A 25,512-nucleotide genomic window follows, 5' to 3' on the forward strand; every position below is an offset into this window, starting at 1 on the left:
TTGGAGAAGAAAGGAGGGCGCAGCTTCCTTTCAGCCTTGATATCACCACTGTGTGAGCGAGCGTGTGTGTGTGTGTGTGTGTGTGTATGTGTGTAGGGGGGGGAGGTTTGCAGCAATTAACCCCACCCTCTCCATGCTCAGGACTAGAGCTTGCAGGCCACCCCTGCTGCTGGGGAAATTCCTCAATGGCAGAAGGAGGCATGCATGCTCCACCCACGGCCATTGCTGAGCTGTAGGGGTGGGGAGAAGAGAGGCAGGAGATGGGCTTCATAGTCCAATATTTTCTTACACAGGGTAGAATGGCCACTTCTACATGGCCAAAAAAGAGGAAACACATCACTAAAATGAAGGCAAAAGAGAACACAGATTCGCATGACATTTGCATGTGCGGGTTGTTATATAGAGATGTAAGCAGAGGAAAAAGTACTATAATGTAAACAGAAATGCAACACACCTCAGCGTAGCAGAGAACTTTGTGACCAGGTGCCTGCTGCTCCGTCTGCTGTCCAGGTGCTAACCTCGGATGGGCCACTTCAAGGCCCCTGCAGCTCACCCTCTTGATGAGTCTTTCTCTTCAAACCAGACTTGAACCAGACACTCCTTCAAATAGAGGGCTGTCCTCCAACCACCCTTCAAACAGAGGACTGTCCTCTGTAAAAGAGGACACATGGCCACCCTAAGATCTCTACTACTGACAGAGAATTTCCCCCCATTCAGGCTCTGAATACAAGTGCACGCTGGAATCCTATACGCACACATGCGTGCACACACACACACTACACGCTATACATATATACATACTAGGAGAGTGCACTGTAGAGCTGGCCAAGAAGAAGAGAGGGCTACCTCTAAAGGCTCTGCAGGCGGTGGTTGCTCGCTGCTCAGAGGGGCTGGCTTAAAGTAACCTCAGCCGCCCTACATAGGAAAGTGCTTTATATCGAGTCAAACCCTGGGTCCATCTAGCCCAGGAGTGTCGACATGGACTGGCAGCGGCTCTCCAGGGTTTCAGGCAGGAGATTTTCCAGCCCTACCTGGAGATGTCGGGGATTGAACCGGGGACTTTCTGCATGCAAAGTAGGCGCTCTACCACTGAGCTCCACCTTTTGCCTTCATGGGGCAGCAAGGAGAAGGGCTCAGTAACCCTTCTGATGAGATTCATAGCACATGCTATGAAAACTATTGCAATATATACCCAAGAGTGCCTTGAATGGCTGTGGTGCTTTACAGAGGTTCAGAAGCTCCCCTCCACAAAATGTTGTGTAGCTTTTGTTACCTGTCTTGGACTTGGCCAATCCTGCCATGTCATTTCCCTTTCTAAGCCACATCCTGAGTACAACCTATCTTTGCTCCTCAAACTGGACCTGCAGCCCTGGCTAATCTGTTTCACCATGACCAACTCCATCTCTCCCAGGATAGCTATACTTCCATTCCACAGCAGGGTCATACACACTCATTGGGCATTATGCCAACTCACACAATGATATCACACAGTTGTATCAATCTTCCAAACTCATAGAACAAACTTCCTGTACATAGGAAGTTAGCATTTGAGGAGAAGGACAAACTAGAACCCTTCCCCCCATATGTGCCAACATTTCAGGTGCAAGGTGTACTGGACATAGGGATGCATCCAATCACATAATCTTCCACTTGCATACTGAAGTGGTACAGTCCCAGTAGGGCTGTACCATACAGTACTCCTGTATGCATAAATCAGCCTCAGTACCTCCAACCAGAAACCACATCCATCTGTGCTCTGTACAGAGCCTAGTGCAAAACTGATCCAAATGCATGCACATAACTAGTAGAAAAATCCTCCCTGGTGAGCACTAAAGATATAAATAACAGTGTGAACTGTCCAGCACTATGGATCTATTAGTTCAACCAGCCCAGAAAGTCATGAACAGTTACAACATTGTCCCCTGCTTTTCCTAAGGGGTATGGAATAGGCTCCAAATACCCAATGAAGATGGGGGAAATGGGGGGAGGAATGGAATTCTAGAATTAATCATTTCAACACAAGAAACTGCAGAATTCAGACATTATGGAAGTGAACCAATCAGTGTGAAAGTTAACAGAGAAAGGGAAGATTCAGCACTAGTTAGTCATGTCCTGCAAAAAAGACATGCACCGTAGGTACACCCAAAGCTGGAATAATACCTGCTGGGGCTTTGGGGCTGGTGGGTTGGGGGTGGGGGAAAGAAAGGATATTGCTGATGAAGATGTGTTTGGCAGACTCTTCCTGAGCTTTAATTACAGTGTAAAAGCAAATGTTTTCCCCTTCCATTTTCTCCCAAGACATGCTTGCCACAAGTTGCTTCTGACAGCGATCAAACACAAATGCCACAGACGTGTCCGGTGACACATCCCTGCACGACTCCATTAGGCAGGCCCCCTCCTGCTTTACAAGGTGGGAGGAAAATGACCAGTTAAGTTAAAGAGGCTTCAAAGTCCTTTTAAAGGAAAGCTTACAAGCTATCTTGCCTGTCACTGCCTGTCAGGGCACTCCACGCCCCTAACATTTATGGCGATGATCTTTCCCAAGCTCTGCAGCCATCAAACTTTATGGTTTCCTGACTTCTGCGATGTGCAGCCGAAGACAGCCTTTTATATCTGCACTTAAAAGGAAAACATCACTCTGGCATCTTCATGTCTCCCTTGCTGGAGGGTTACAAGAGATGTATGGGACAGTAGCCGGAGTCAGCAGCAAGCAGTCACAAGGGAATCAGTGTGACACAGCAAGTGGCTGATCTCCACTGGTCTGCCTATTAATTCTAGACATGCTCAGGTGGCCTGCGCTTACTCAGCAACAAAGGAAATGCACTCCGCATATGCTTAGTGGCACTATTGCTACAGTTACAGAGCTCAGCTCTGGCAATGGCACAAGGTTCAGGAGTCACGTCCTGGCTCAAACTAAGACTTCACAGCAATGACGAAGTTGTTGATGCTGGAGAAAGATTATGTGTGATTATACTATAGAGTAGCCCTTCCGCAACCTAGTGCTCTCTAATGTGCTGGCCTACAACCCCCATCACCCCACAAAATTGGCCCTGCTGGGTGGGGATGATGGGAATTGTAGGCCAACACATCTGGAGAGCACCAGGTTGAAGATGGTTGCCATAGAGCAAGGAGGAGGTAGATTCACAACAGTGCATCAGTTAAGAGCGCAATCCTATGCAGTTTGAGACAGAAAAAAAGTCCTACAACTTGAGGAATGCTGGGAGTTGTAGGACTTTTTTCTGTCTCAACCTGTGTAGGATTGCACCTTTCAAGGGTTTCATAACACTACAATTTCTCTTGGCTGTTAACTGCTGGAAAAGGCTAAGTAAATTTAAAAGCCTGCCCCAACATTAGCCACATTCACAAAACTGGATACAGCAGCATGGTGTGTGTGTGTGCGTGCATAACTCAAGTCAATGTTTGATGCAATAGTGGGGAACCAAAGATCTGGAAGTAATTCTTAAGAGTTGAAGTGATTATTACCTTCACTCAAGCCATCACCCCCACAGTACGGAGCCCTGAGCCTGAACTTCAAGCAGTACTTCCAGCTAGCATGATTATTAAATAAAAGAATGGGATCCTCAGCAGGCTTATCATTTGCTCAGCCAGCAAAAAAGAGAACATCAATACGATTCAAATGCAGCTCAAACCTGGAGGTAACAGCAGGGGCAGCTAAGAACCGGCTCATGCCCTCACCAGCCTAACCTCCACTCCCTTCTTCCTTTCCCCAGTCCTCGTCTATCCCTAAACCATTGTTTTTGAGGGAATATTAATTTTTAAGAGGCTGGATCCTACTTCAAGTTGGGGTCTTAGCCTATTTTCATCACACGCTCAAACCTTCCTTTATTCCAGCAGATGTTCAGAATGTTTAAAGAATGCAAAAGAGGGCCCCTGCTTTGGAAAACTCCGCTCCCTGGGCTCAGTCCCCTTTAATTTTATAGCAAAGCATATCTATAAATGTACTCTGAGAAGTCCTTCAAGCCGTGACTCCTATTTCACATTCCAGAATCCCTTTAAACAATGTACTCTGTTCACTCAGGCCCACTCTCCCCTATCATTAACTGTAACTTCAAAATACATCTTTAAAGTCCCAGACTCTGAGCAAATTATAATTTGATTCTAGTTAATTACAAGTGAGCTGTTTGGAAGCCAGAGCAAGCAGCACCCTACAAATGATGCACTCAGTGTACTTATTAGTAGCTGCTCAACGTGCAGTTACTATCAGCAATTAGGAACGTTCTGATCCATCATCAGCTTTCACCCAAATTGTCTTTAGGTTCCTTGTCATAAAGGGTTTGGCTTCACATTGAAAGGGCCACCCAAAAGAACACTGTTATTAAAGCACTGTCAAGAGAGCCAGAAATAAACAGCAGAATATAAAGGTGTACAAGTCAGTTCACACTGGAGATTAAATGGGAGGAGAGGCTGGGAAGCAAAGAACTTGAAACCTTTCCTTTGGGCTGAGCTCTGCTACGCTTTTCCCTAAAGCAAAAGGATATTTAAAAAGGATGGGGCACATAAACATAGGTATCACTCATACAATATATTTAGGGTGCAACACTTAAAAGAATTCAACCAAACAAGCAACTCACTGCGCCGTGTGTAGTTGTGAGTGTATTTTCCCACCAAGAAATCTTTTTCTAATGAGCACACTTTCATTGTTCTAGTTGCATAGTCCAGAGGAACACACTTGTTAATGATCCTGAAAGAGCCAATAGTCCACATTTTGTTTTAAAACAGATCAGATATCCTAAAACTCCAGGGGTTCTCCCCAAAACACACATGTAGATACAATATTGTTTCCGATTAAGAGCCTATTCCTACAGTTAGAAAGATTCTTCTTCAACTCTTTAAATTCTACCCTAAAGAGAAAAAATAGCCCAATTACTGCACACTCAGTCCTTCAATTCTGTAACACAGTTTTCTTCCTTAATGCATGACACTGAAGTATGTCCTACTGAACTCAATGGAACTTATTACCAAAGTAAGTAAGTTGCTTAGTAAGGTAGCCTCAATTCCCCACTGAGATGGACGACAACATCATCCCAGTCCTAAAGCTATTATAGGGAAATAGATTCCACTGTAATCCATGGGTCTTACTTCCAAATAAGACCTCCTGGGCATGTCTACTCAGAAGTAAGGCCTACTGACTTCTATACGACTTACTCCTAGATAAGTGGGTATAGGATTATAGACCCCTGGATGCAGTTCAACAGTCCAATCCTAGGCCTGCTGAATTGGGAGCAAGGAGGCTGGGCAGAGTTCAAAGGGTCTTCCTCCCAAGAAAAGGGGAACATTAGGGCCGCAGTCTAAGAGAGGAACGCTGTGGGGAGTTCATGGGGGAGTCACCTCAAATTAGCAGCCTGGTTTGATGTAGGTTATTTACTTTGAACAGCAGTCTCAGAACAACAACTACTCAGAGTAAGATGCCACCCGGTAACGGGCATTTCCAGGAGCGCGGGTGGGGGAAGCCAGCTTACTTCTGCTCACATTTTTACTACACGGTTACTTGGGCAATTCATGCACCGCAGCTATTCAATACGAACAACCACCCCCCACAGAGCCAGGCCCGTCATCATTTCAGGGTTTCGAAAATAGACGTTTTAAAAAGGTTCAGGTTTCCACAATGGGCATTCATGATGAAGATTCAGAACAACAAAACCCACCACTGCTCGAATTAGGACTGGAGCGACAACCCGCCTCGCTTTGCTTTACATTTAAAACGTATAAAAGCGAACAAGTCCGTTCTCACTCCACTAGATTAAGCAGGAACCTGGAAATCAAGGGAAGCGCATCCCCCTTTTAAAAGGACTAATTTAACAGTGTGATTGATCCTATGCACGTTCACCCAGAAGCAAGGGGGGCTGACTCCCTGGCAAGGACGCATCAGATGACAGCCTAGCACCACAAACCCATGTGCAGCTGCAGCGCAATGTCACGGAACTTACTCCCGAGCAAGGGTGTCTAGGATTGCAGCTTCAGTTGGAAGGAAGGGCAGGAGCGGGCTTTCCTTCCGCGCAAACGTGCGACCGGGCTGTGTCAGTGCAACACACACCTCGACCCCCACCCCTGGAAAAGCCAGCCAGCCCCCCTCCCCCCCAACACACACACACAGCGCGGCTCAAGGTGACATCGCAACCCTAATCCAGATGTACTGGGTCGCGCGTCTCCATCTTTCCGGAAGACACAAACAAACTTTTTCCAAGGAATTTTAAGAATAAAAAGCAAAAGCCACGCAGCCTCTTGAGGCTCTTTCAAGCTACACCCAGGCCGCAATCCTAGGCACGCTTACTTGGGAGTAAACGCCACTGAACACTGCGACACCTACTCCCGAGTAAAAATGCCTAGGATCGGGCTGCGTCTGCGAACATCCCCCTCGTTTTCTGCGCTTGAAAACCTCCCCTGCCCCCATAAGAACAGCCCTGCTGGATCAGGCCAAGGGTCCATCTAGTCCAGCATGCCGTTCACACAGTGGCCAAGCAGCCCCTTCTACACTTCGTCCCCCCCCCCCACGCCATCGCGACTTCTCCCCGCGTCCCTCGCCCTCGCCACCGGCCGAAATCATCACGGTGCCTTTCCCCACCTTCCTTTCCTCTGCTCCCCCCCCCCCCCCCGCGATGGCTAGGTTCAAAAGCGGCAGGAAACTACCCCGTCGCATCAGCGGGATCTTTCGAGCCAAGCCGCCGTCCTCTCACCCCAGCCCAGCTTAATAACAACCTTCTTTTGGGTTTTCGGTTACCGAAAAGGGGGGGGGGGTCCTTGGTAATGGGTGCGGAGAACCGCCAGAGGGAGAGAGCGGAGCGGGGATTTGCTTTTCTCGACTTTTCCTTCTTTCTTTCTTTCTTTCTTTCTTTCCTCTTTCCCTGCCTGCAAGCCTGTTAATAAAGTCCAGCTCGCCTTCCTAACGCCTCGGGAAGAAGCCCGGGCAGAAGAACCCTGCCGAGGCAGCAGAAGGGAACCGAGCGCGAGCGGCGGAGAGAAGCGGGGTGGGGAGTCCGGGGAAAACTTTACTGGTTTGGGCATCTCGATCATCTCCACCTTCGGAGCCCCAAAGCCGCGTCCGGAGGCGCAGAAGGCCAGAGAGAGGCCGCTGCGTAAGCATCAGGCATTCAAAACGCCGCCGCCGCCGCCACACACACGGGTCGCCCTCCGTGTTCCCACGAGCCGCGCTCACCTGCGTGGCAAGGTCCGGGCTTGCAAACGGCCAGCAGAAGCAGGACGATCACGCCGGGGCCAGAAACTCCCGGGCTCCAGGCAGAAGGCATCGCTCCCCGGCGAAGGCTGCGGGGTCTCCCGCTCGCCTTCTCCGCCGCCGCCGCCGCCGCCTTCTCTTCCTCCTCTCCGGCGGCGTCCTCTTCTTCCTTCGGCAGCCCTTGCAGAGCACCAGCCTCCCCGCCCGAAGGAGCCCCGAGACTTCCCCCGCTGCTCCTTTCGCAGCCACGCTTCGGGGACGCGGGTCGCGGCGACTCCGGAGCCACAGAGGCGCGAGGAGGCGGCGAGCCGGGGGGAGCGGGTCGCCTCTGCCGCCGGGCCCCTCGCCCGGGGCCAGGCTGCTGCGCCGCTCCTCGCTCGCCCAAGTTGAGACCGACACAGAGCCGCCCGGCGGGTCACAGAGGCAGCCGCGCTCGCCGCCGCCGCCGCCGCGCTCGCATCACCGCGGATCCCGCGCCGCGCGGGGGTGGGGGGCGCTCCTGCCGCTCCGCTAGCGGGCGACGCGCATCCGATCCCTGCCCGGCCTCCTCCGACAATGCCAAGGTGTCCCGCACGCAGCGGAGCGAGCCCAGGAGCCGGGGGACGGGGCGGGGCCCGCCAGAGGGGGCGGGCGACGAGCGGCGCGCCGGAACGAGCCGGGCGAAGGGGGGGAGGCAGGGCGCTAGCGACGGCCCACCGATCTCAAGAGCGCACCCGCGACGGAGCGGGGCTGGGCGGAAAACGTGGCTCCCGAATCTCGGAGCTGCAGCCTCTCCCGGCGCGGGCTTGGAGGGGGCCAGGCGCGTAGCTCGCACGGATTTAGGGCTGTTGTCTTCTCGGAAGTAAGGCCCATACTTCTTCAACGCGGCTTACTTCCCAGTCGGGAAGGTTACAGTCCTGAAGTTCTTTGTTTGTTTTTAGTGCGCACGAAATCCTTAAAAAAACCAAACTCGTTTCTTGTTTTCTCCTAAAATAATGGTTCCCACTTCTAAGTTTGTTTGGCGACGGTTCTCCGGCATCCAGAATGATAAATACGTCCTCTTAACACCAGCGCAACGTCGCTGGGGAAATGAGACGTGTTTAGGTATGTACAGGGTTGGGGACATCTTTAGGGTTATTGCTTGGGGGGTGTTGAGAGATTCTTGGGCGACGCTTTCCACACTCGGCTTTGGAACAAAGTTCCGTTCATTGCAATACTTCCCGTTCTCGAGGAACGGCTCCGTGTGCCTTCGCTTTGCTTCATCTATTCCATTTTCGCTTGAGGTAGCTTTCTAAAAAACGTGTGCCCCGATCCTATGCTTGTTTACTCGGAAGCAAGCCCCACCAAGCCTGGAGCCAGCCTAAAAAGTCGGGGGGGGACCCGCCCCCCAAAAAAGTAGGGAGTACCCCGCCCAAAAAAAAGTAGGGGGTCCAGTTGATCTTGTTTACGGGCCTTTTAAAGACAAAATTGTAAACTTTTTTTAATTATTTGTTACAAAAAATTAGGAGACAGAGAAAATTTCGGGGGGGGGCCCCTATTGAATGTGGCCTACTCATAGGTATGTGTGCAGAAGATGGCACAATTACTAGAAAGTTGGGTTCTGCTGGAAAAAAAGTCGATTCTTCATTGGTAGGGCCGCGCCAAACACAGATGAAGGGCTGCGCTGTGCTAAAACAAGGCAATTTATCTCTCCCCCCCTTTCCCTTTGCTCACCCCTGCCAGAGCTTAAGGCTGCAATTTTATATCCATTTACCTGGGAATAAGTCCCATTGATCTCAGTGGGACTTACTTCTGAGTAGACATGTATAGGGTTGTGGGGTTAGGCTTCCATCCTAGCTGGAAGTAAATCCTATTGATCTCAATAGGGCTTCTGAGTAGACATGTGTAGGATCTCTCTGTTAAGGTGTGGGGTGAGGGGATGGGACATAATGGGGGATGGAAAGTACGGATTTACCCTCACTCCACTCTAGTCTCGAGGTACTGAAACATTTTAATCATTTTTAAGGAAGCAGTGCTGCTAAATCCAGAGCTATGCCAGACTTGGATCAAGTCCCTGATGCACTTTCAGGTAGGCCTTGAGACTATGATGAACGTAAAAGGAAAATGTTGAGGTGATGAGCAAAGAGCTGGATGTGCCTGATCTCATCTGATCTTGGAACAAGGCTTCCTGCATTGAGCAGGGGGTTCGACTCGATGGTCTTGTAGGCCCCTTCCAATCCTACTTCCTATGGTTCTTCGATGTTTCTGCCACATGTTGAAGAGGCCTTCCACTTTCCAGTTTAAAAATTATACCGAAAATCAGGTTGCCTTTTGAGCAGTGTAACTGCAGTGCAAACTTTAAAAACAAACAACACCATGACCTGGTGGTGTTTCTCCTGTATGTGCATTTTGCTTAGAGGGATGGTGGCCACAGAGGACAAATGTAGCAGCTTAATTTTAATTTGAAAGCCATTGAAGTGCATTTCCATATGGCAAGAAAGGGGTTAAAAACAAACAAACATCCTGGCATGGTGTGGTCAACAAAGAATAAGCAATCTAGAATAGTGCTTCATAAGCTCTCAAGTGGGATGCCATCATGCCCTTCATTTTTGGAATTTTGACGTAGCATCATTAAATATTGTGTGTTGCACAAAAACAACAACCACCCCTTAGCATTCGTCAAGGATTAAACACTCTTGTAGGGGTGAGGCTCCTCCCTATTGTCATCATTTTCAGAGCTTCTCTCTGTTTAGACTTGGACTGGTTTGGGCTTTTCTTCTTCTGTCCCTCTGCTCTGATCAGACAGACTGATAGGTCAGTACACATGTTTGAATATGCAGTACAGTCAGGTCCTAAGCATTATATTAAAAAGTAAGTTCCATTCAGCTTCATGGGACTTCCTCCCTAGTATGTGAGCTTATGGTTTCTGCCTTAAACGTCATTTATCCAACTCAACCCCGCAATTTTAAATACATTTGCAGCACAATCCTCTGTGTCCACTCAGAAGTATGCCCTGCCGAATTAAAGGGGAATTACTTCCAGTTAAGTGTGTATAGGATTGTATCCCTGGACCCACTTACCTGCAAGTAAGTCCCCTGGCGTGCTATTGTCCATGGGGTCACGAAGAGTCTGACACGACTGAACAACAACAACAACAAACCCCAATGAACTCAGTGGGACTTACTTATGAGTAGAAATGTATAGGAGTGTACCCGTCCCTTACTAAGGAAAAAGTCCCCCAAATGCAGCAATTCTTACTTCTAAGTTAAGATTTCATTGCAGATGGGTGTTAGTAATATTTCTTGTGCTCCTGCTGGACAAATTGCTGTCACTTCTGTGTGCCTAAAACAAGCATGAAGACAGTACCAGTTAGTGTTCTGCTTACTGTGTGGGTAAGCTGGGCTGCTTGAGAGCTGGTCTATACATTACACCTGAGTTTTGTGGGCAGCTGCTTCCCCATGTAGCAACTCTTGACTATCCCTCTGGAACTTGCAACTGCTTCTCACACAGAAACTCACAGTGACATGGAGAGTTTCAGGTTGTTGCTGGGTGTTTCGAGAGGATTGTCAGGGGTGTGGAAACTCTATGTCATTGGGAGTTGCCATGTGCGGAATGCTTATTACCCATTACAGCAGAAGACTGGGGAATCACCACAGGGAAGCAGCTGCTACACGGATTGGGTGTTACAGAGATCAGTCCTAAGATCACAGTCCTTAAATCAATTAGACTTATGTTCAACTTTTCATCTTAAGCACAACGCTTGCAATCCTATGCATGCTTACCTGAGAGTAAGTCCCATTGAATTCAGTGGGGCTTAATTCTGAGTCGACATGCACAGGATTGCACTCTAAGGGCACAATCTTATGCATGTTTAGACAGAGAAAAGGCAAAGCTGGCTGGGGAATGGTGGGGGTTGTAGGCCTTTTCTCTGTTTAAACATGCATAGGATTGCACCCTTAATAGATTTAATTGGAAATTCCACAGAAGTAAATGGTTTACTCCCTAGTACACATTAGAAGGGCAGTTTTTTGTCTTCTTGCTGCTGTAAACTGACAGTGTAACTTTTTTCAGAATGGAACTCTGTGTAACAGGGAAGAATAGAGGGACTATTCCTAGGAACAAGAAGAGGAACTAAAGGCTCCCTGGCCTGGTTTGTGTCTCTTGCTGTGAACTGCCTGTTGTTGTGGACCTAGTTTATGCCAGTGGGAAGTCAGGGGCAAGAGGACTTAAAAAGCAAATGGGAAAGTTCCAAATGTATAGGCCTGGTTAAGCCTTGAAGGAAGGGGTAAGACTAATGGAAAAAATTATAGTTGGTAGATTATGTGAGAAATGTATAATGTAATAATATGGGGGTGGGGTGGGGAGATAAGGAAAACTTCAATGTGGTTATTTTAGGACAGGAACACTAGATTATGTAAACACTAAGGACACAATCCTATGCATGTTTAGACAGAAAAAAGGCCTACAACTCACGGCATGCTGGGAGTTGTAGGCCTTTTAATCTATTTGAACATGCATAGGATTGCACCTTAACTTTTGCACTTGGTGCACATGACCAAGGCATGCTGGAATGTCTTAGAATGGGGTGGGTGACTTGTGACTCTCCAGATGTTTTGGATGGCAACTACCATTATCCTCCATCATTGGCTGTGATGGCTAGGGCTGATGCAGAGGCCAAAACCTCCGGAGGGCCACAAGTTGCCCACCCCTCCCTCATAAGGACTTTTCAAGCCATGAAGTCACATGTGATGCTTTTCCAAGTATGAGGTTGTTGACCACAAGGATGCTTACCTCAAGATGCAGGGAGTTCATACGGTGGCTTTGGAGTTTGGGTTAGTGGCTATAACCCCACCACGTCTTCAGGGGCCTTTTGAGGAAGAAGAATGTGACAGTCCAACAAAGGAGGGGGGTGAAACATGCAGCCACTGACCATCGCCAACCTTTGTTCTCCTGGAGGCTCGGCTGACTTGCAGGATAAATTGAGGCCTAGGGAGAGCGCTGCCATGCTGAATAGTTCTGGGAAACAGATGTGGGCTGGGTTGGGCTTCCTTTTAAGAGCATGTGACTTGAAGTGATGTGTCTTCTATGTTGAAAGTAACAACTGTCAAACCAAGCTGGCTTGTGTGATTGCAGTAAAGAATGATTTGCTGCAGGCTTCTCTTGGCATCATCCAGATGTGTTGGACTACAACTCCCATCAACCCCAGCCAGCATGGCCATTGGCCATCTAGAGGACAGCTGGTTGGGCAAGGCTGACTGACTGCATCAAAACCTGTCTGCCTTGAGTTTCTACACCACAGTAAAAGATCCTGTGACTGCCAGCACTTACCTGTGGGCTGGCAGAATCACCTGCTGCAAAAATTCCTGAGGACATCTTAACACTTCCCTAGCAGTGGAAGCTGAGCTGCATCACTCATTGTGTATGGAGGGATTAGTTATAGTTACAGAGGACCAATGGGGTGATGGCAGACCCTCAGTAAATTCTTTGCCTCCAGGAAACTGCCAACTGGCTTCACCCAGGACAAGTTTCTGACACAAAACTTACCTTTAAGTGTACATGCAGAGAAAAAGATGTCCCATCATATGTGGGAAAGAAGAGGAATACCTCAACCTATTAATATTCAGTATCCCTAAATTTTCTTCCTTTCTTAAATATGAATTTTGAATATGGGAATGAAATCTTGAGAAAGTTTACATTTTGGTCTCCTGCTGCCACCCCTTCCCTTCCTCTCCCTTTTGTTTTCTGGCTGCTGGGCCCTTCTCTCTTCCATGTGCAAGTGTGCTTGTTATATTATAGTGGGGAAACAGAGATCACAGGGTTCTCACAGTACCAAGAAGCATTCGAGGCTTTCTGATTTTTGTTTTGTCTGTGACAGAGGAAAGTAGACAAAGTTAACATTATGGGGAAGGGGGAAACTGTAGCAGAAAATAAGAACTAAGAACTCATTTCCCCCTCCAGACCACCATTAAGCACATGCACATACCCTGTAATCTGAAACAGATAAGAAAGAGATAGACTGTTTACACACTCCTGATCACTTTTAATGCCGCTTTCCACCTGACTAGAAAGAGGAGTTACTGCCTTTTGCAAAGGGATTTGGAAAATTCAAGAGGCCACGTGGGACTGATTAGATGAAAGAAGCTGCCTCTGCCACTGCTACAATACGAAGCCTTCTTCAGAAGCCCATGACTCAGGGCCACTTCAGCTCCACTCAGAGATTTCCTGCGCAGAGGTAGGAAGCTGCATGTGCAAAACATGTTCCTCACAAGATGTGATAAAATGCATGTGTCTGTTTCAACAGGTCTGCATGCTACCAACATTGTAGCTTCCTTTTGAAACACACACACAGGCACATATCACACATTACAGTGTAAATCAGATTTTGTTTATTTTTTCTGACTTCATAAAGCCAGCTTTCACTTATATCAGGGATGGGGAACCTCTGGCCTGCAGAGGTTCCCAACTGGCCCATAGAGGCTCCCTCCTTAGCCCCTTCCCAACCCCTGCCCCCTGGAGGCTAGAGGGGAGAGGAATCCCCACTGTGGTCTCCAATCATTGAATGGAGAGAACAGCAGGGGTTCCTTTAAGCACACCCCATGTCTTCTCCAGTGGGGAAGGTTTGGGGCAGGTGAAGCCACCCTGACTGAGATGCCAGCTGGAGAAGTGCTCCTCCAGCCAGTGTCTCGGTTGGGGTCCAGCTTTGCTGCGCTTGGGCTTTCCCCATCAGAGAAAGCCTATACAGCAAAGCGGATTGCCAACCAGAGTGCTAGCTGGCCGAGTTCCAGCTGGTGTTTTGGTCAGGGATCAAAGGACATAGCCCCAGTCCCTGACATCATCCAGCCCTGGAGGGATCTCTCTGTGTGTGTGTGTGTGTGTTTCACATTATGGGGGAGATCCATGAATAGATTTTCATTTGCCTGTCTCCACCCCCACCGAAATCCAGTTGTGTGTGTGGGTGAAGGTGCTGCCAGTTTTGTTCAAGTCAGTGGCACAAGAGTGGAACATTTCACCTTTCCTATGCAATTTCCCCAAGCAACTCAGTTGTTAGTTCTGTGGTGGGGTGAGGAGGTATACAGGCTCTGCTCTTCCACTGCGCCAATCAAAATGGCAGCCTGCCACTCACAACAGCTGTATTTCAGTTAACAAACAAAAACACCGAGAGTTCCAATTATGGATTTGCTGCACAGAGGGCACTATGGCCCTCTGAGAGTTTGTTGTTTACACAGGACTCCCAAGCCATCTCCCATCCAGGCAAGGATCAGGCCGAGACCTGCTTAGCTCCAGCAATGTAAGAACATTGATATTGTGCAGACTACCCTGGGATCCTGTGGATGAAAGGTGGTTAATACATTTCAAATTAAATAGATAAGTAAGTAAACATAATTCCTCAGATCAGGGGTGGGGAATGTGTGGCCCTCCAGATATTGTTGGACTGCATCTCCCATCAGCCCTAGCCAGCATAGCCAATGGTGAAGGATGATGGAAGTTCCAGACCAATGACATCTGGAGATCCACGCGTTTCCTATCCAGGCCTCAAATTCTGTGGACTTCTGCTATGCCCTTTTCTTTTCTCCCAGGCATTTTAGAGACCTAGTTCTAGCTTTCTATGTCTGTTTTTGCTGATTCCTGTGCTGTTTGTATCATATTGTGTTTTATTCATCAAATATTTGTACTTCATTTTAAATTTTTAACTCTTTGTATGGCATCTTATTCTTTTAACTGTTTGTAATCTGCCCACAAAAGATTGGTTATCAGGCAGATTAAAAATATAATAAATAAATAACTAAATAACATGGAGGGAATTTCAGGGTAAGAAGAAAGAAAAACAGGTACAAAAAATTAAGCACCACCATTTATGTAGAATATGGCATGTGTCTGTTTTACCCCATATACACTACCAGTGGAGAAAAACAACAACAATTCTATGTCTGCTCATCCCTCCCCATTGGTTGCATTGGGTTGTGTAAATATGAGCCCCTCTACATGTATACTTAGGGCTGGTTCAGATATATTCCAGGTTGCAAATCTTGGTTAAAGAGGAACCCTGGTTAACTTTAACTGTGATGCTGTGGTTCTTAGCTTACTTAGGGAGTAAGTCCCATTGAAATTGGAGGGCTTTACTTCTGAGGAAACCTGCTTAGGATAGTCCTGTGCCATGGCTGATGATGTAGTGTTTAACTACAATTAAGATGCGAAGGCAGGGAATCACTCTCAAGAAGGGAGGAGATGGGGTAAAGAAGCACACAGCCCAAGGTTAACCCCCACCTCATAATGGATTGGATCTGCCTTCCATGGACAGAAGGGATCTGTTCATGGAAGTCCCTTTGCCCAAACCACAGCTCACACCATTCAGCAGGGTCCCCTGACCCTCCATGTAACATTTTCAGGGGGCTGGAGGGGCTGCTGTGGCAAAAGGGGGGCTGGAGCCCACTTCTGCCAGCCCTGTTTCATGCACCTATATCTGGATCCAACCCTATGTTTGCATAAGTCCAGAGGACTGCCACTTTTTATTTTCCTGTCCTGAAAACTCGCATGGACCAGCCACTAGAGTTGGCTGGGGATGACTGGAGTTGTAGTCCCAATGTCTGGGTGGGAACCAGGTTGGGGAAGGCTGAAATAGCAGACTTGGACCTTGTTGGGAGCCCACAGGTCTTCAGGCCTCAGCTCCACTGCTTGTGAGGTGCCTTACTTCTCACCATCACCACCACATTGGCTCTCAGGCAGTCAAGAGGGAAAAGGGTTCAATGACTGAGCCCTTGCGATGCAGTGAGTTGCTGCGCTACTGACTGTAGACCTGTACAGCCATAAATAGGGACTAGAACAGTGAGGAGGAACATGTGGCCCTGCAGATTTTGTTGGATTTCAACTCCCATAAGCCCCAGCCAGCCTAGCTGATGGTCAGAGATTTAAAAAAAAAAATGCTATCAATTTTCCAACTACAAACAAACACAGTAGTCAAAGTAGTCGAAGGTAGCACATTTAATGCCCCCCCCCTTTTACAGACAAAAATATGGGTGAAATCCATTGGCTGCTTGGAGGTTTCTTTATTACAACACATTATATGTAGTCTCTTTTCCATAATCTAAGAAAAGGCTTTGACAAATATTGCTGTGTGTGGCCCTGATTTGTATATAGAATAAAATCATGCCATATTTTATAAAAATCAGATATTTTGATTTTGCCTATAGCTGACTTCAGTCGGTACATCGTTTCTTTTTTTCTGCTGTGGCTATTTGCACGGCTCCATGTAGCCGATGGTCAGGGATGAGAGGAGCTGAAGTCCGCCAACATGGGAGGAGCACACATGCCCCATCCCTGGGCTAGCGGTCTGTAACTTCAGGTCTCCATCGCTAAGAAGAGGGGGTCAACAAAGAGCTATTTCATAGAGTTGTTCTCTGATGACAAACAAAAGAGGCTATGAACAGCATTGGGAAGTCCATATAACCATACAAATGATTTTGATGAAGGAAGATGAAGATGAAGAATACAACAGCAGGTGCAGCTGGAGACATCACACCTGCCAAATGTCTCTCCTTCAACAGCGATGAAAGAGGAGTTATCAGATCCCCACCGCCTGTGCCTCCTGCAGGCACCAAAGATTAGGCAGAGCCACCTTTTCCCTGGGCGGGGGTGTATATGGCTTAAGTGGCTGCCAAGGGGATCACAACGGGTCCGGCTCTTTTGTTATCTGCAATCAGATGCCTTTCCCGCATATCTGGCTTCAGGCTTGACTGTAGCTGCTATTGAGCTGGCGCCAATGGGTCAGGCTGGGAGTGAAGCAGGCAGACGGCCGCTTGTGGTGTTTCTGGACAGGCCCATTCATACAGCGGTTCCACTGCCTAGTCTTCCGCACAGTCCTCCTGGCCCTAAATTGGGACGAGCCTTTTGTATGCTCCTGGGGCAAGTAATCTCCAACATGGAACTTTTGAAGCTGCCTCGTCAACGTCTTGAACATTTGCATAGTGCAGCCTCCCCCAACCTGGTGCCCTCAAGCTACGTTGGACTGCAGTGCTCATCACCCCCAGCCAGCATGGCCAGTGGTACTGCTAGCTGGGGATAATGGGAGTTGCAGTCCAACTATCTGGAGGGCACCAGGTTGGGGAAGGCTGGTATCGTGCATTCTAGTATTCAGAGTGGTTCACATACATTATCTAGTTACAATCCTTACAACAATGCTATAAGGTAGATCGGTATGATTATCCCCATGTATTGGGGGGGGGGGTTGCCTTAGACCACCTAGTAGCCATCATGCTACACCACCATCTATTGAGTCAGACCCTTGCTCCACCTAGTCCAGCTTTCCCCAACCTGGCACCCTCCAGATGTGCTGGACTACAATTCCCATTATCTCTTCCCAGCATGGCCATTTTCCATGCTTCCTGGGGATGAAAGAAGTTGTCATCCGACATGTCTGGGGCACCAGTCTGGGACAGACTAGTCCAATATTGCCTACTCCAGGCATGGGGAACCTCTGGACCGTGGGCCAGGTGCAGCCCATGGGGGTTCCACATATGGCTCACCAGCTTCTTTGCCAGGCTCCACCCCCTCTCCTTGGGCAGGGGAAATCTCTTTATCTCCAAACAGAGCTGTGTGTGCACACACGGCTGGTGCGTGCATGTCTGTGTAAACCAGGGGTGCAGAACCTTGGGCCCGGGAGCCAAATCCAGCCCTCCTAGGCTCCCAATCCAGCCCTCGCCACCCCCCTTCCGCCGGCCTCAAACCTTTACCTTGACCACCAATGGTTGGGCAATTTCCCAGCTTTTGTGCAGTTTTTCCACCATTCGAAAAGGTTGAAATGCCTCTCCTAAGGCTTTGTTCCTGGCAATAAGAGCTTTAAGCTAAAACATCCTGTTATTTTTGGTATTTTGGCTCTGCATCTTTTGCCTTTGGCTCCACCCACCACTGGAATGCAGCCGCGGAGAGCTTCTCCTAAATGGAACTCAGCCCTTGGCTGAAGGAGGTTCAACACGCCTGCTGTAAATGGTGTGTGAGAGTGAGTGAGGTGGCGATGCAACTGGCTTGCAGTGCCCCCTGGAGGTTTCCTGGGTGGCAGTCTGGCCCTCGAGCCATAAAAGTTTCCCCAGCCACAGCCAACTCCAACTAACAGGAGCTTTCCCACATCTCAAGGTCTTTCCCAGCCCTACCTACCTAAGACCCTGTTAACTAGGGCTGCCAGGAGGACCTCAGCTTAGGCAGGCAGCTTCTCCTCAGAAAGTATTATCTTCTTCTCCCCAGTTGCATGGGTTTGCCTGGGATTCACATCCGCCTGTGTCTTTCTTTTTGGTCGGTCTTAGTGCACACCTATTCATGATCCCCAGGTGAAGCAATGCAAAACCCTGTCACGGACCAAGCGGTACCCGTGCCCTCCAAATGTTTTGGATTACAACTCCCATAATTCCCAGCCAGCAGGATCATGGGAGTTGCAGTCCAGGTTGGGGAAGGCAGCCTTATGTTGTTCACTTGCTTGAAGAGCTTACACACATACACACACACACTGTGTGTGTGTATTCTATACTGCTTAATATTTAAAAAGAAAAAAATCCCCAAGGGCGCAATCCTATGCCTGTTTAGACAGAAGAAAGTCCTACAACTCCTAGCATTCCCCAGCTAGCATGGCTGGCTGGGGAATGTTGGGAGTTGCAGGACTTTCTTCTTTCTAAACAGGCATAGGATTGCGCTCTAAGTGGGGGGAAGGGAAGTTGGAAGAAAAAGCAGCCATGGGTACCACAATCCAGAATGTGCTCCTGGTCTAGACTGGGGTTCCGAACAAGTTTGCTTCTGAAAAATCCCTCGGCTTCTTTTGTCCCTAAAGGTGCTGGTTTCTGCAAACAGCACATTGAGGGGCAAATGCAGCCAGGGGTAGGGGAGGTCCTCAGCAGGAAAGTGACATAGGCCTAGATCTGCTTTTTCTCTAAAATCAAAGTTGTCAGTTTATACGTGCTTTAAAACAACAAATGAGGGTCCTATGATTCTCTCTTTTTTTAAAAGAATCCTTTGGGTTATCTTATAGTTCAGGAGCAGCCACCTCTAAATCTTGCTCGGATCTCTTTTGGAATCCTGTTCTCTGAATGTGGATGCTTGTGTAGCCAAAACGTCACCATCCACGCACAAGAGTCAGGTATGAACAAGCTTGCAGGGAACTCTGAAGTTTCCAGAAGTCCCCAAAAGGACTTGGGGGGGGGGAATCCCTGGGGGTGGAGGTTGGGACAACCCAAAACAGTCCAAGGGACTGAGTGGCCATGGAATGCTGACTGACTTGTGCAGGAAAACAGAAAACTGGGAGTAGAATACCGAATGGAATGGAGTATTCTGGAAAATGGAGTATTCTGGCTGGCACCCTGAACAGGATCACTCCACACTGCAACCTGCTGTTACAGGTCTTAAGAACATCAGAAGAGCTGTGCTGGATCAAACTGTAGGCCTGTCTAGTCCAGCATTTCCCCCCCACTGTGGCCAACCGGATGCCCCGATGGGAAGCCCACAAGCAGGACATGAATGCAGTCGCAGCCTCCAGCTTGTGTTCCCCAGCAACTGGCATACTGCCTTGGGCTCTGGAGATAATACACACCCATCACGACTAGCAGCCATTGCTAAGCGACTAGTTCTTAATTGTTAACTCCTTTGTCTTTTTCACACTCTTAACCAAACCATCTTTATACCCTCCGTTTGGTATTTTGTATCTTTGCAATGTTATCTGAAGGATGGGCTTTAAAAAATAAAGCTCTCTCCCTCCACCCCCCCCCCCGCTCCCAAATTCCAGCTTTACTTCCATTTTGAATGACACAAGGACTGAGAAGCGGATAGACGAGTATGGGCGCAATCCTACTCATGTTTCGTCAGAAAAAAGTCCTACAATTCCCAGCATGCCTCAGCCAGCCATGCTGGCTGAGGCATGCTGGGAATTGTAGGAAGGGTTTTGTGCGTGTGCGCAAACATGAGTAGGTTTGCACCCTAAACTTCCTAGGATCTCCCGACGTTGAGGACTCGTTTTGCCCTGCTACTTTAATTCATCCCTGCGTTGCAAGGAGGAGGAGCGGGCCGATCCAGCTCTTTTTAAGCTTCTTGCTTTCCTCTGGGTCTCTTTCCTGACACACTTATTAATGAAACGCAGAAAACAATGATGGACCTGAATGATCAGTGGCGCGTGTAGTGCCAGCAGAGCCCCCCCCCCCCGCTTTTTGTACTGTGCCGCTTCACTTTGGGGTGGTCTTAAAAAAAAAAAGAAAAAAGGACGGGGTGGGGAATTCAGTACAGGAAGAAATACAGCGCGCGCGAGCTCTCCTGCTTTCAAACTGTCCTGCAGTACTAAAACGAATCAACGCAAGGGGGCGCTATGCAACTTTAACCTCAATCAGAGCAACTGCAGCAGCAGTGCCCACGATCGGGTAGCAGAGCTTCATTAAGACCCATTGTTACAAACGCACGTTGCTTTCTGGAATTCTGGGAGAAAAGTCAGTAGGTACTTTGGCTGCTGTAACCGTCAGATGCCCGGCAACAAAAAGCTTAATCAGCAAAGCCAGGCTTCTTGGGATGATGAGGCTGCAGCCAAGCAGCTGTATCGAAACTTGGACGGTCGAGCTCCTAGGACATGCGAAGAACAGCAGCCCAGAGCACAAATGGTGTGAATGCAAGCCCTGGGCGTTAACAACAGACAATTGTGCCCATCAGCAGGAAACATGGAAAAGCACTCCACACACCCCTGACAGTTCTTCTTTTAATAGCTTCAGTTTCCCCAAGGGATACCCTGGGAAGGTGACAAGGTTCCCCCACCCCCAATGCAGAACATTAATTTATTGTTATGTCCCCATGTGTGCCTTCCAAAGTGCCTACCAGGGGACGGAAACACTTGGATATTTATTTTAACACATTGCACCGTGTGTGTTTTTCTTTCCGTTTCTTTCTTCTTCTGTCGTTAGTGATGTCAGTGCCAGCGGATTAGTTAATGGGCCATTAATTCTCTCTCCAGAATCGAAGTTTGAACATGATGGCAGTAAACAGATAAGCAAAATCAAGCATCCAAACTGCACATAGGCGACGGAAAACACAGCATATGCCGAATCCTATGCATGTTGACACAGAACCAACTCCCCCTGGGACTTATTGTCATGTGTACGATACACCTATAAGGAATGCAGTCCTAGTATGTATTTTATAGAAAGATTCTATGGATAATGTATTGTTAGATGAATTTATATTTTTGTTTTGTTTTTTCATGCTTGGCTATGAACCACTTTGAGTGTATACAAATGAAGAAGTACAGGATAAGACAAGCTAAAACACCACCCACTGAAAAATTGGATTTTGTGCATGCGGGGAGAAAAAAGGACATTTGGATCACAAAAATGCACAGAGGCACAGAAACACAGAGACAAAATGTGCACCTGTTAAAAACAGCCCCTAAACATTCTGTATATCACAACAAACAAAACCCTCCTCCAAGACACATGCAGTACGATCCTAGGCTAGCTTCCTCAGAGGAAGTGCCACTTTGAGGTTACTTCTAAGGACGTGTGCACAGGATTACAGCCTTAAACCACAGATCATTGTAACAGCCCCAAGGTAGCACTGCAAAAGCTTTTATAGAGGCATGGTAGATGCAACTTATACATTCAGGCACAGTAATGATAGCAGCAGGACAACATATAGCTGGAACTCTTCTATAATCACCTAAGACAGGGGTGCATAACCTTTTTGGCCCTAAAAGCTGCATTGGGTGTCAGCTGGGAGACAGGAGATGCAAATGTGTGTTCATGGCTGTGCGCACACATGCACACACACAAACATTTTCGCACACACATACACTCTATGCAGTTTTGAGATCACTGCTTTTCTGTTGCTGTTCACAGTAAATCAGCCATCCAGGCTGCTTCAGGGTCACAGGGGAGGGAGAAGGCTAAAGCCTCATCCTTGCCCCAGACATGATCACAGCTCTTTCAGGCTTGTCCCCTACGGCAAGAGACGGAGGGTGCTTCCAGACAGAGGGCTCCTAGTCCTTCCAATAAAAGGCATTGTGTAGCTATTCCATCTTTCTTAACAGAATTTTTATGCTATGAAAAAGATGGAAGAAGCAGTGGGAAAACACAGAAGGTTTACGAGTGGAAGATGTGATTGTCTGAACTCACCATAAAATTCCATGAATGCAGAAGGGCAATGGCACCATAAAAGCCTCATCTGAAAGCACCCTGAGTAGTGCAGACCACAGGTCAGTGTCCCAACTTGCTACCCCTTGTTTCCTGCGCTGAGGAATAATTTGCTTCCAATCTGGCCTGTTCATTTTACAATGAAATATACCAAGAGTATTTCTTGTAATGTTTCAGTTGAGTTAGTCTTGAATAAATGCCTCTGCCTGCAATTGTTCTCACAACCACTTGTGACAGATAATAAGCACCATCTGTGGCCTATTTTCAAGGTCACTCACCAGAAGTTAGTAACCCTCAACACATTTGAATCACACCCTTGTTCAGACAACCATTATGCTATACATGTCAGAAGGGAGCTTTGCGCTCTCCTGATGAATATAAACCAGAGAGGCTTCCCAATCCAGTTATGCTGTCTGTGCCGTTGATTCTGACTATATTAATTGTTGGCATTCATAAACTTCCAACTGAGAATTAGAATTGCCGCCCTCCATCTTTTTAATGGCTCTTCAGAAGACTGGGAAAAAAGTCAATTCTTTAATTGCTCTTTAGCAGCCATGAAGGCAGGAATAGAAAAATAGTAATATGTTAAAAAGGGAGTAAACTATGTGATGTAATCTTCTGAGGGGTTCTTTAAGGACGATTCCCACATAAATGCAAATTCTTGTTTGTGAAGATACATGTATTTTATAAATTGGGATTGTCTGTGTTAATGTGTATCTTCTTCATCATTTTATTTATTTTTATTTAAAACATTTCTTGGCCACCTTTCATGGCAGAAACCCTCCCAAGGAAACAATAAAAGCAGCAATAAACAAAAAGGGTGAACAAACAGACCAAGACACAATAGTTCTGATCCAGCTTAAGGTAGTTGTGAGCAAATGAGTTCTTAGTAACTCGGCACTAACCAGCTGTATTGGTTTCAGCGTGGCTTAGCCATGACTCACTTTAGCTCATCCGGGGACAACAACTTCTGGTTCACCCATGCATGACTCGCAGCAAAGTGTGAGAACGGAATTCATTGGAAAACAATTGAATCTACACCTCTATCCATTTGAACCCACATCTCTATGACTGAAGCGGGGTGGCTCATTCCCACATACACGGTACTGCTTGATGGATGCTACATTCTACAGGTGATGAACGTGTATGTGTGAATCCGCCCTAAACCTGAGGTTAACTCAAATATTTGCCTTTATACACATCTTGTTTACCAGAGTCCTATAACTTGCTCTATGCAAATACAACTTTGATTGTCTTGGCCCAATCCTAAGAATTTTCTCCTTAAATATTGCATGTAGGTCGCTAGTGAAATAATGGTGTGTGTGTAAGACTACAATAATGAATATGAAATTGCATCACACCAATCTAAATGCTATGCAGTTAATATAATAATACCCATAGTACCAAGTCCAAATTATAGTAGCTGTAACTATAATAAATTTGTTATCGGTAAAGTAGCCTTTTCAGCTATAGATGCCTTAAAATTACATGGAACTTGTTAAACAAAATGCAATAAACTGTAATAGTTTCTCTGATATCATCAACTCTAATGGTTATTCTTTCATATAGTATGCCATAGTATAAAGATCTACTAGCTTTGATCCTGTGTCTTTTAGCCAGTATATTTGTCTCGATATATTTTAGCTTTGTTCCTATGTTCCTATTGTGATGACCTTCAGTCTAAAAAACTTCAGATTGACAATAATGTCCAGCTTAAAATCTGCTATGAGATTGAAGTCCAGCTGTGATGAAATCCACCTCAACAGGAAGTCTGTGAGATCGCCTGTTTCAGCTGATATTATGAGCATTCAAAGGCATGGGGGAGGGTGGACTCTCAAGCCAAAAATATCCATAGAACATGTCCTTTATAATATCCACAGTACCTGTTCTTTATAACATCTCCAAATCTCAAAACATTGGCAGCTCCAACTGGTATCTCGAAAAACCTCCACACTTCTAGGGAGCTCTTCAGTCTTATTTCACTGCCTTCCTTTCAGCAGACTTGAAGTTGTATGTTCCATCATTCCCATATTTTTAAGTGGGCTTGAATGGGAGGGCAGGGCAGGGCAGGGCAAGAGAGGTCTCCATAATCAGTGTTTACCTATAGAAAGCTTTCTCTGAACCAAGTCACCCCTGCAATTATTGATTTGTTACCAGGGAAAGAGGGCAAGGGTATAAAACAGCCGCCCTCAAGCCGGTGCCCTCTAGATATGTTGGACTACAATCCCCCATTGGGGCCAGCCAGCCCCATGTTGAGTTGCGATGATGGGAGTTGTAGTCCAACAAATCTGGAGGTCTTTGGGTTGGGGAGGGCTGGTATAAAAAGAGTCCTTAGGACCCCCCCCCCCCAGGGGGCAGCAAGTTGGGAAGGCTACTTTATACCTTTTTTTTTTTTTAACATAGTACACCAGTGGACCTGTTACAGGTCCTTTTGAATTATTTAAAAGATTGTATAGAAATGTCTGATTTGGAAATGATTATTAATTTGTTGATAGCAGCTAACATTTCTCTTGCATCATACTGAAAGAAGAGTATTGTTCCTTCAGCCAGGTTATGGGGGGGGGGGGAGTCTGGAATTTTACTATTATGATGAAACTGACCTATTACGTAAAGGCAAGGGAAAATCAAATTTTTGAAAACATTTTCGAGAAATCGAGTGTTTTTGTCATACTCTGGAATGATACATTTCTGGACAGTATTTGACCATATCCTTTATTTACCATGATTTGAATCTATGCAGTAAAAACGTAATTGCTTATTATTTGTTTTGCATCATTATCTTTATTATTTTAACTTTTTGAAAAAGGGCAATTCTCAATGGCTATAATTCCTTTCTTTTCCCTCTTACACCCTCTTTTTGCTCAACTGCTGATCCAGAAAATCACTAACAAAAGTAGTTTTTTCTCTTTGCAGGGCTGGCCCAAGACATTTTGGGGCCTGAAGCAGAGCAGCAAATGGCAACACCCCACCCCCCCTAATCAAGGTGGATAGTGTGGTCCACAGGTTGAGGCATCATACATTGTACCAACGTGCTTTAGAACTGGAGGCCAAAAATCCCACAAGCACCTCTTCCTCTCCCTGGCAGTAAAAATATAACAATAATAAATTAAATAACCATTTGCTGCCCATCCATGACACCCAAAATCAGCTGCCTGAGGTGGCCACTTCACTCTGCCTAATGATAGGCCAGCCCTGTCTCGTCGGAATGTTTGTGCCATGCCT

General features: G+C 47.1%; 1 protein-coding gene across 2 annotated transcripts in view; it reads right to left on the reverse strand.

The window, feature by feature from the left end:
• UNC5B (unc-5 netrin receptor B) overlaps nucleotides 1-7,757 on the reverse strand; it is a 210,756-nt gene extending 202,999 nt beyond the window's left edge. For both annotated transcript variants that reach the window (XM_084845531.1, XM_084845530.1), the window contains exon 1: nucleotides 7,175-7,757. In XM_084845531.1, the coding sequence (XP_084701657.1) occupies nucleotides 7,175-7,265 (91 nt within the window). In that variant the 5' untranslated portion in view covers nucleotides 7,266-7,757. The remainder of the gene's footprint in view (nucleotides 1-7,174) is intronic.
• Between the last annotated feature and the right edge of the window lie 17,755 nt (nucleotides 7,758-25,512).

This window comes from Heloderma suspectum, chromosome 3 (genome assembly GCF_057233095.1).
Source record: "Heloderma suspectum isolate Gila_16-S chromosome 3, 16-S_ref, whole genome shotgun sequence".
Classification (NCBI taxonomy): Eukaryota; Metazoa; Chordata; class Lepidosauria; order Squamata; family Helodermatidae; genus Heloderma; species Heloderma suspectum.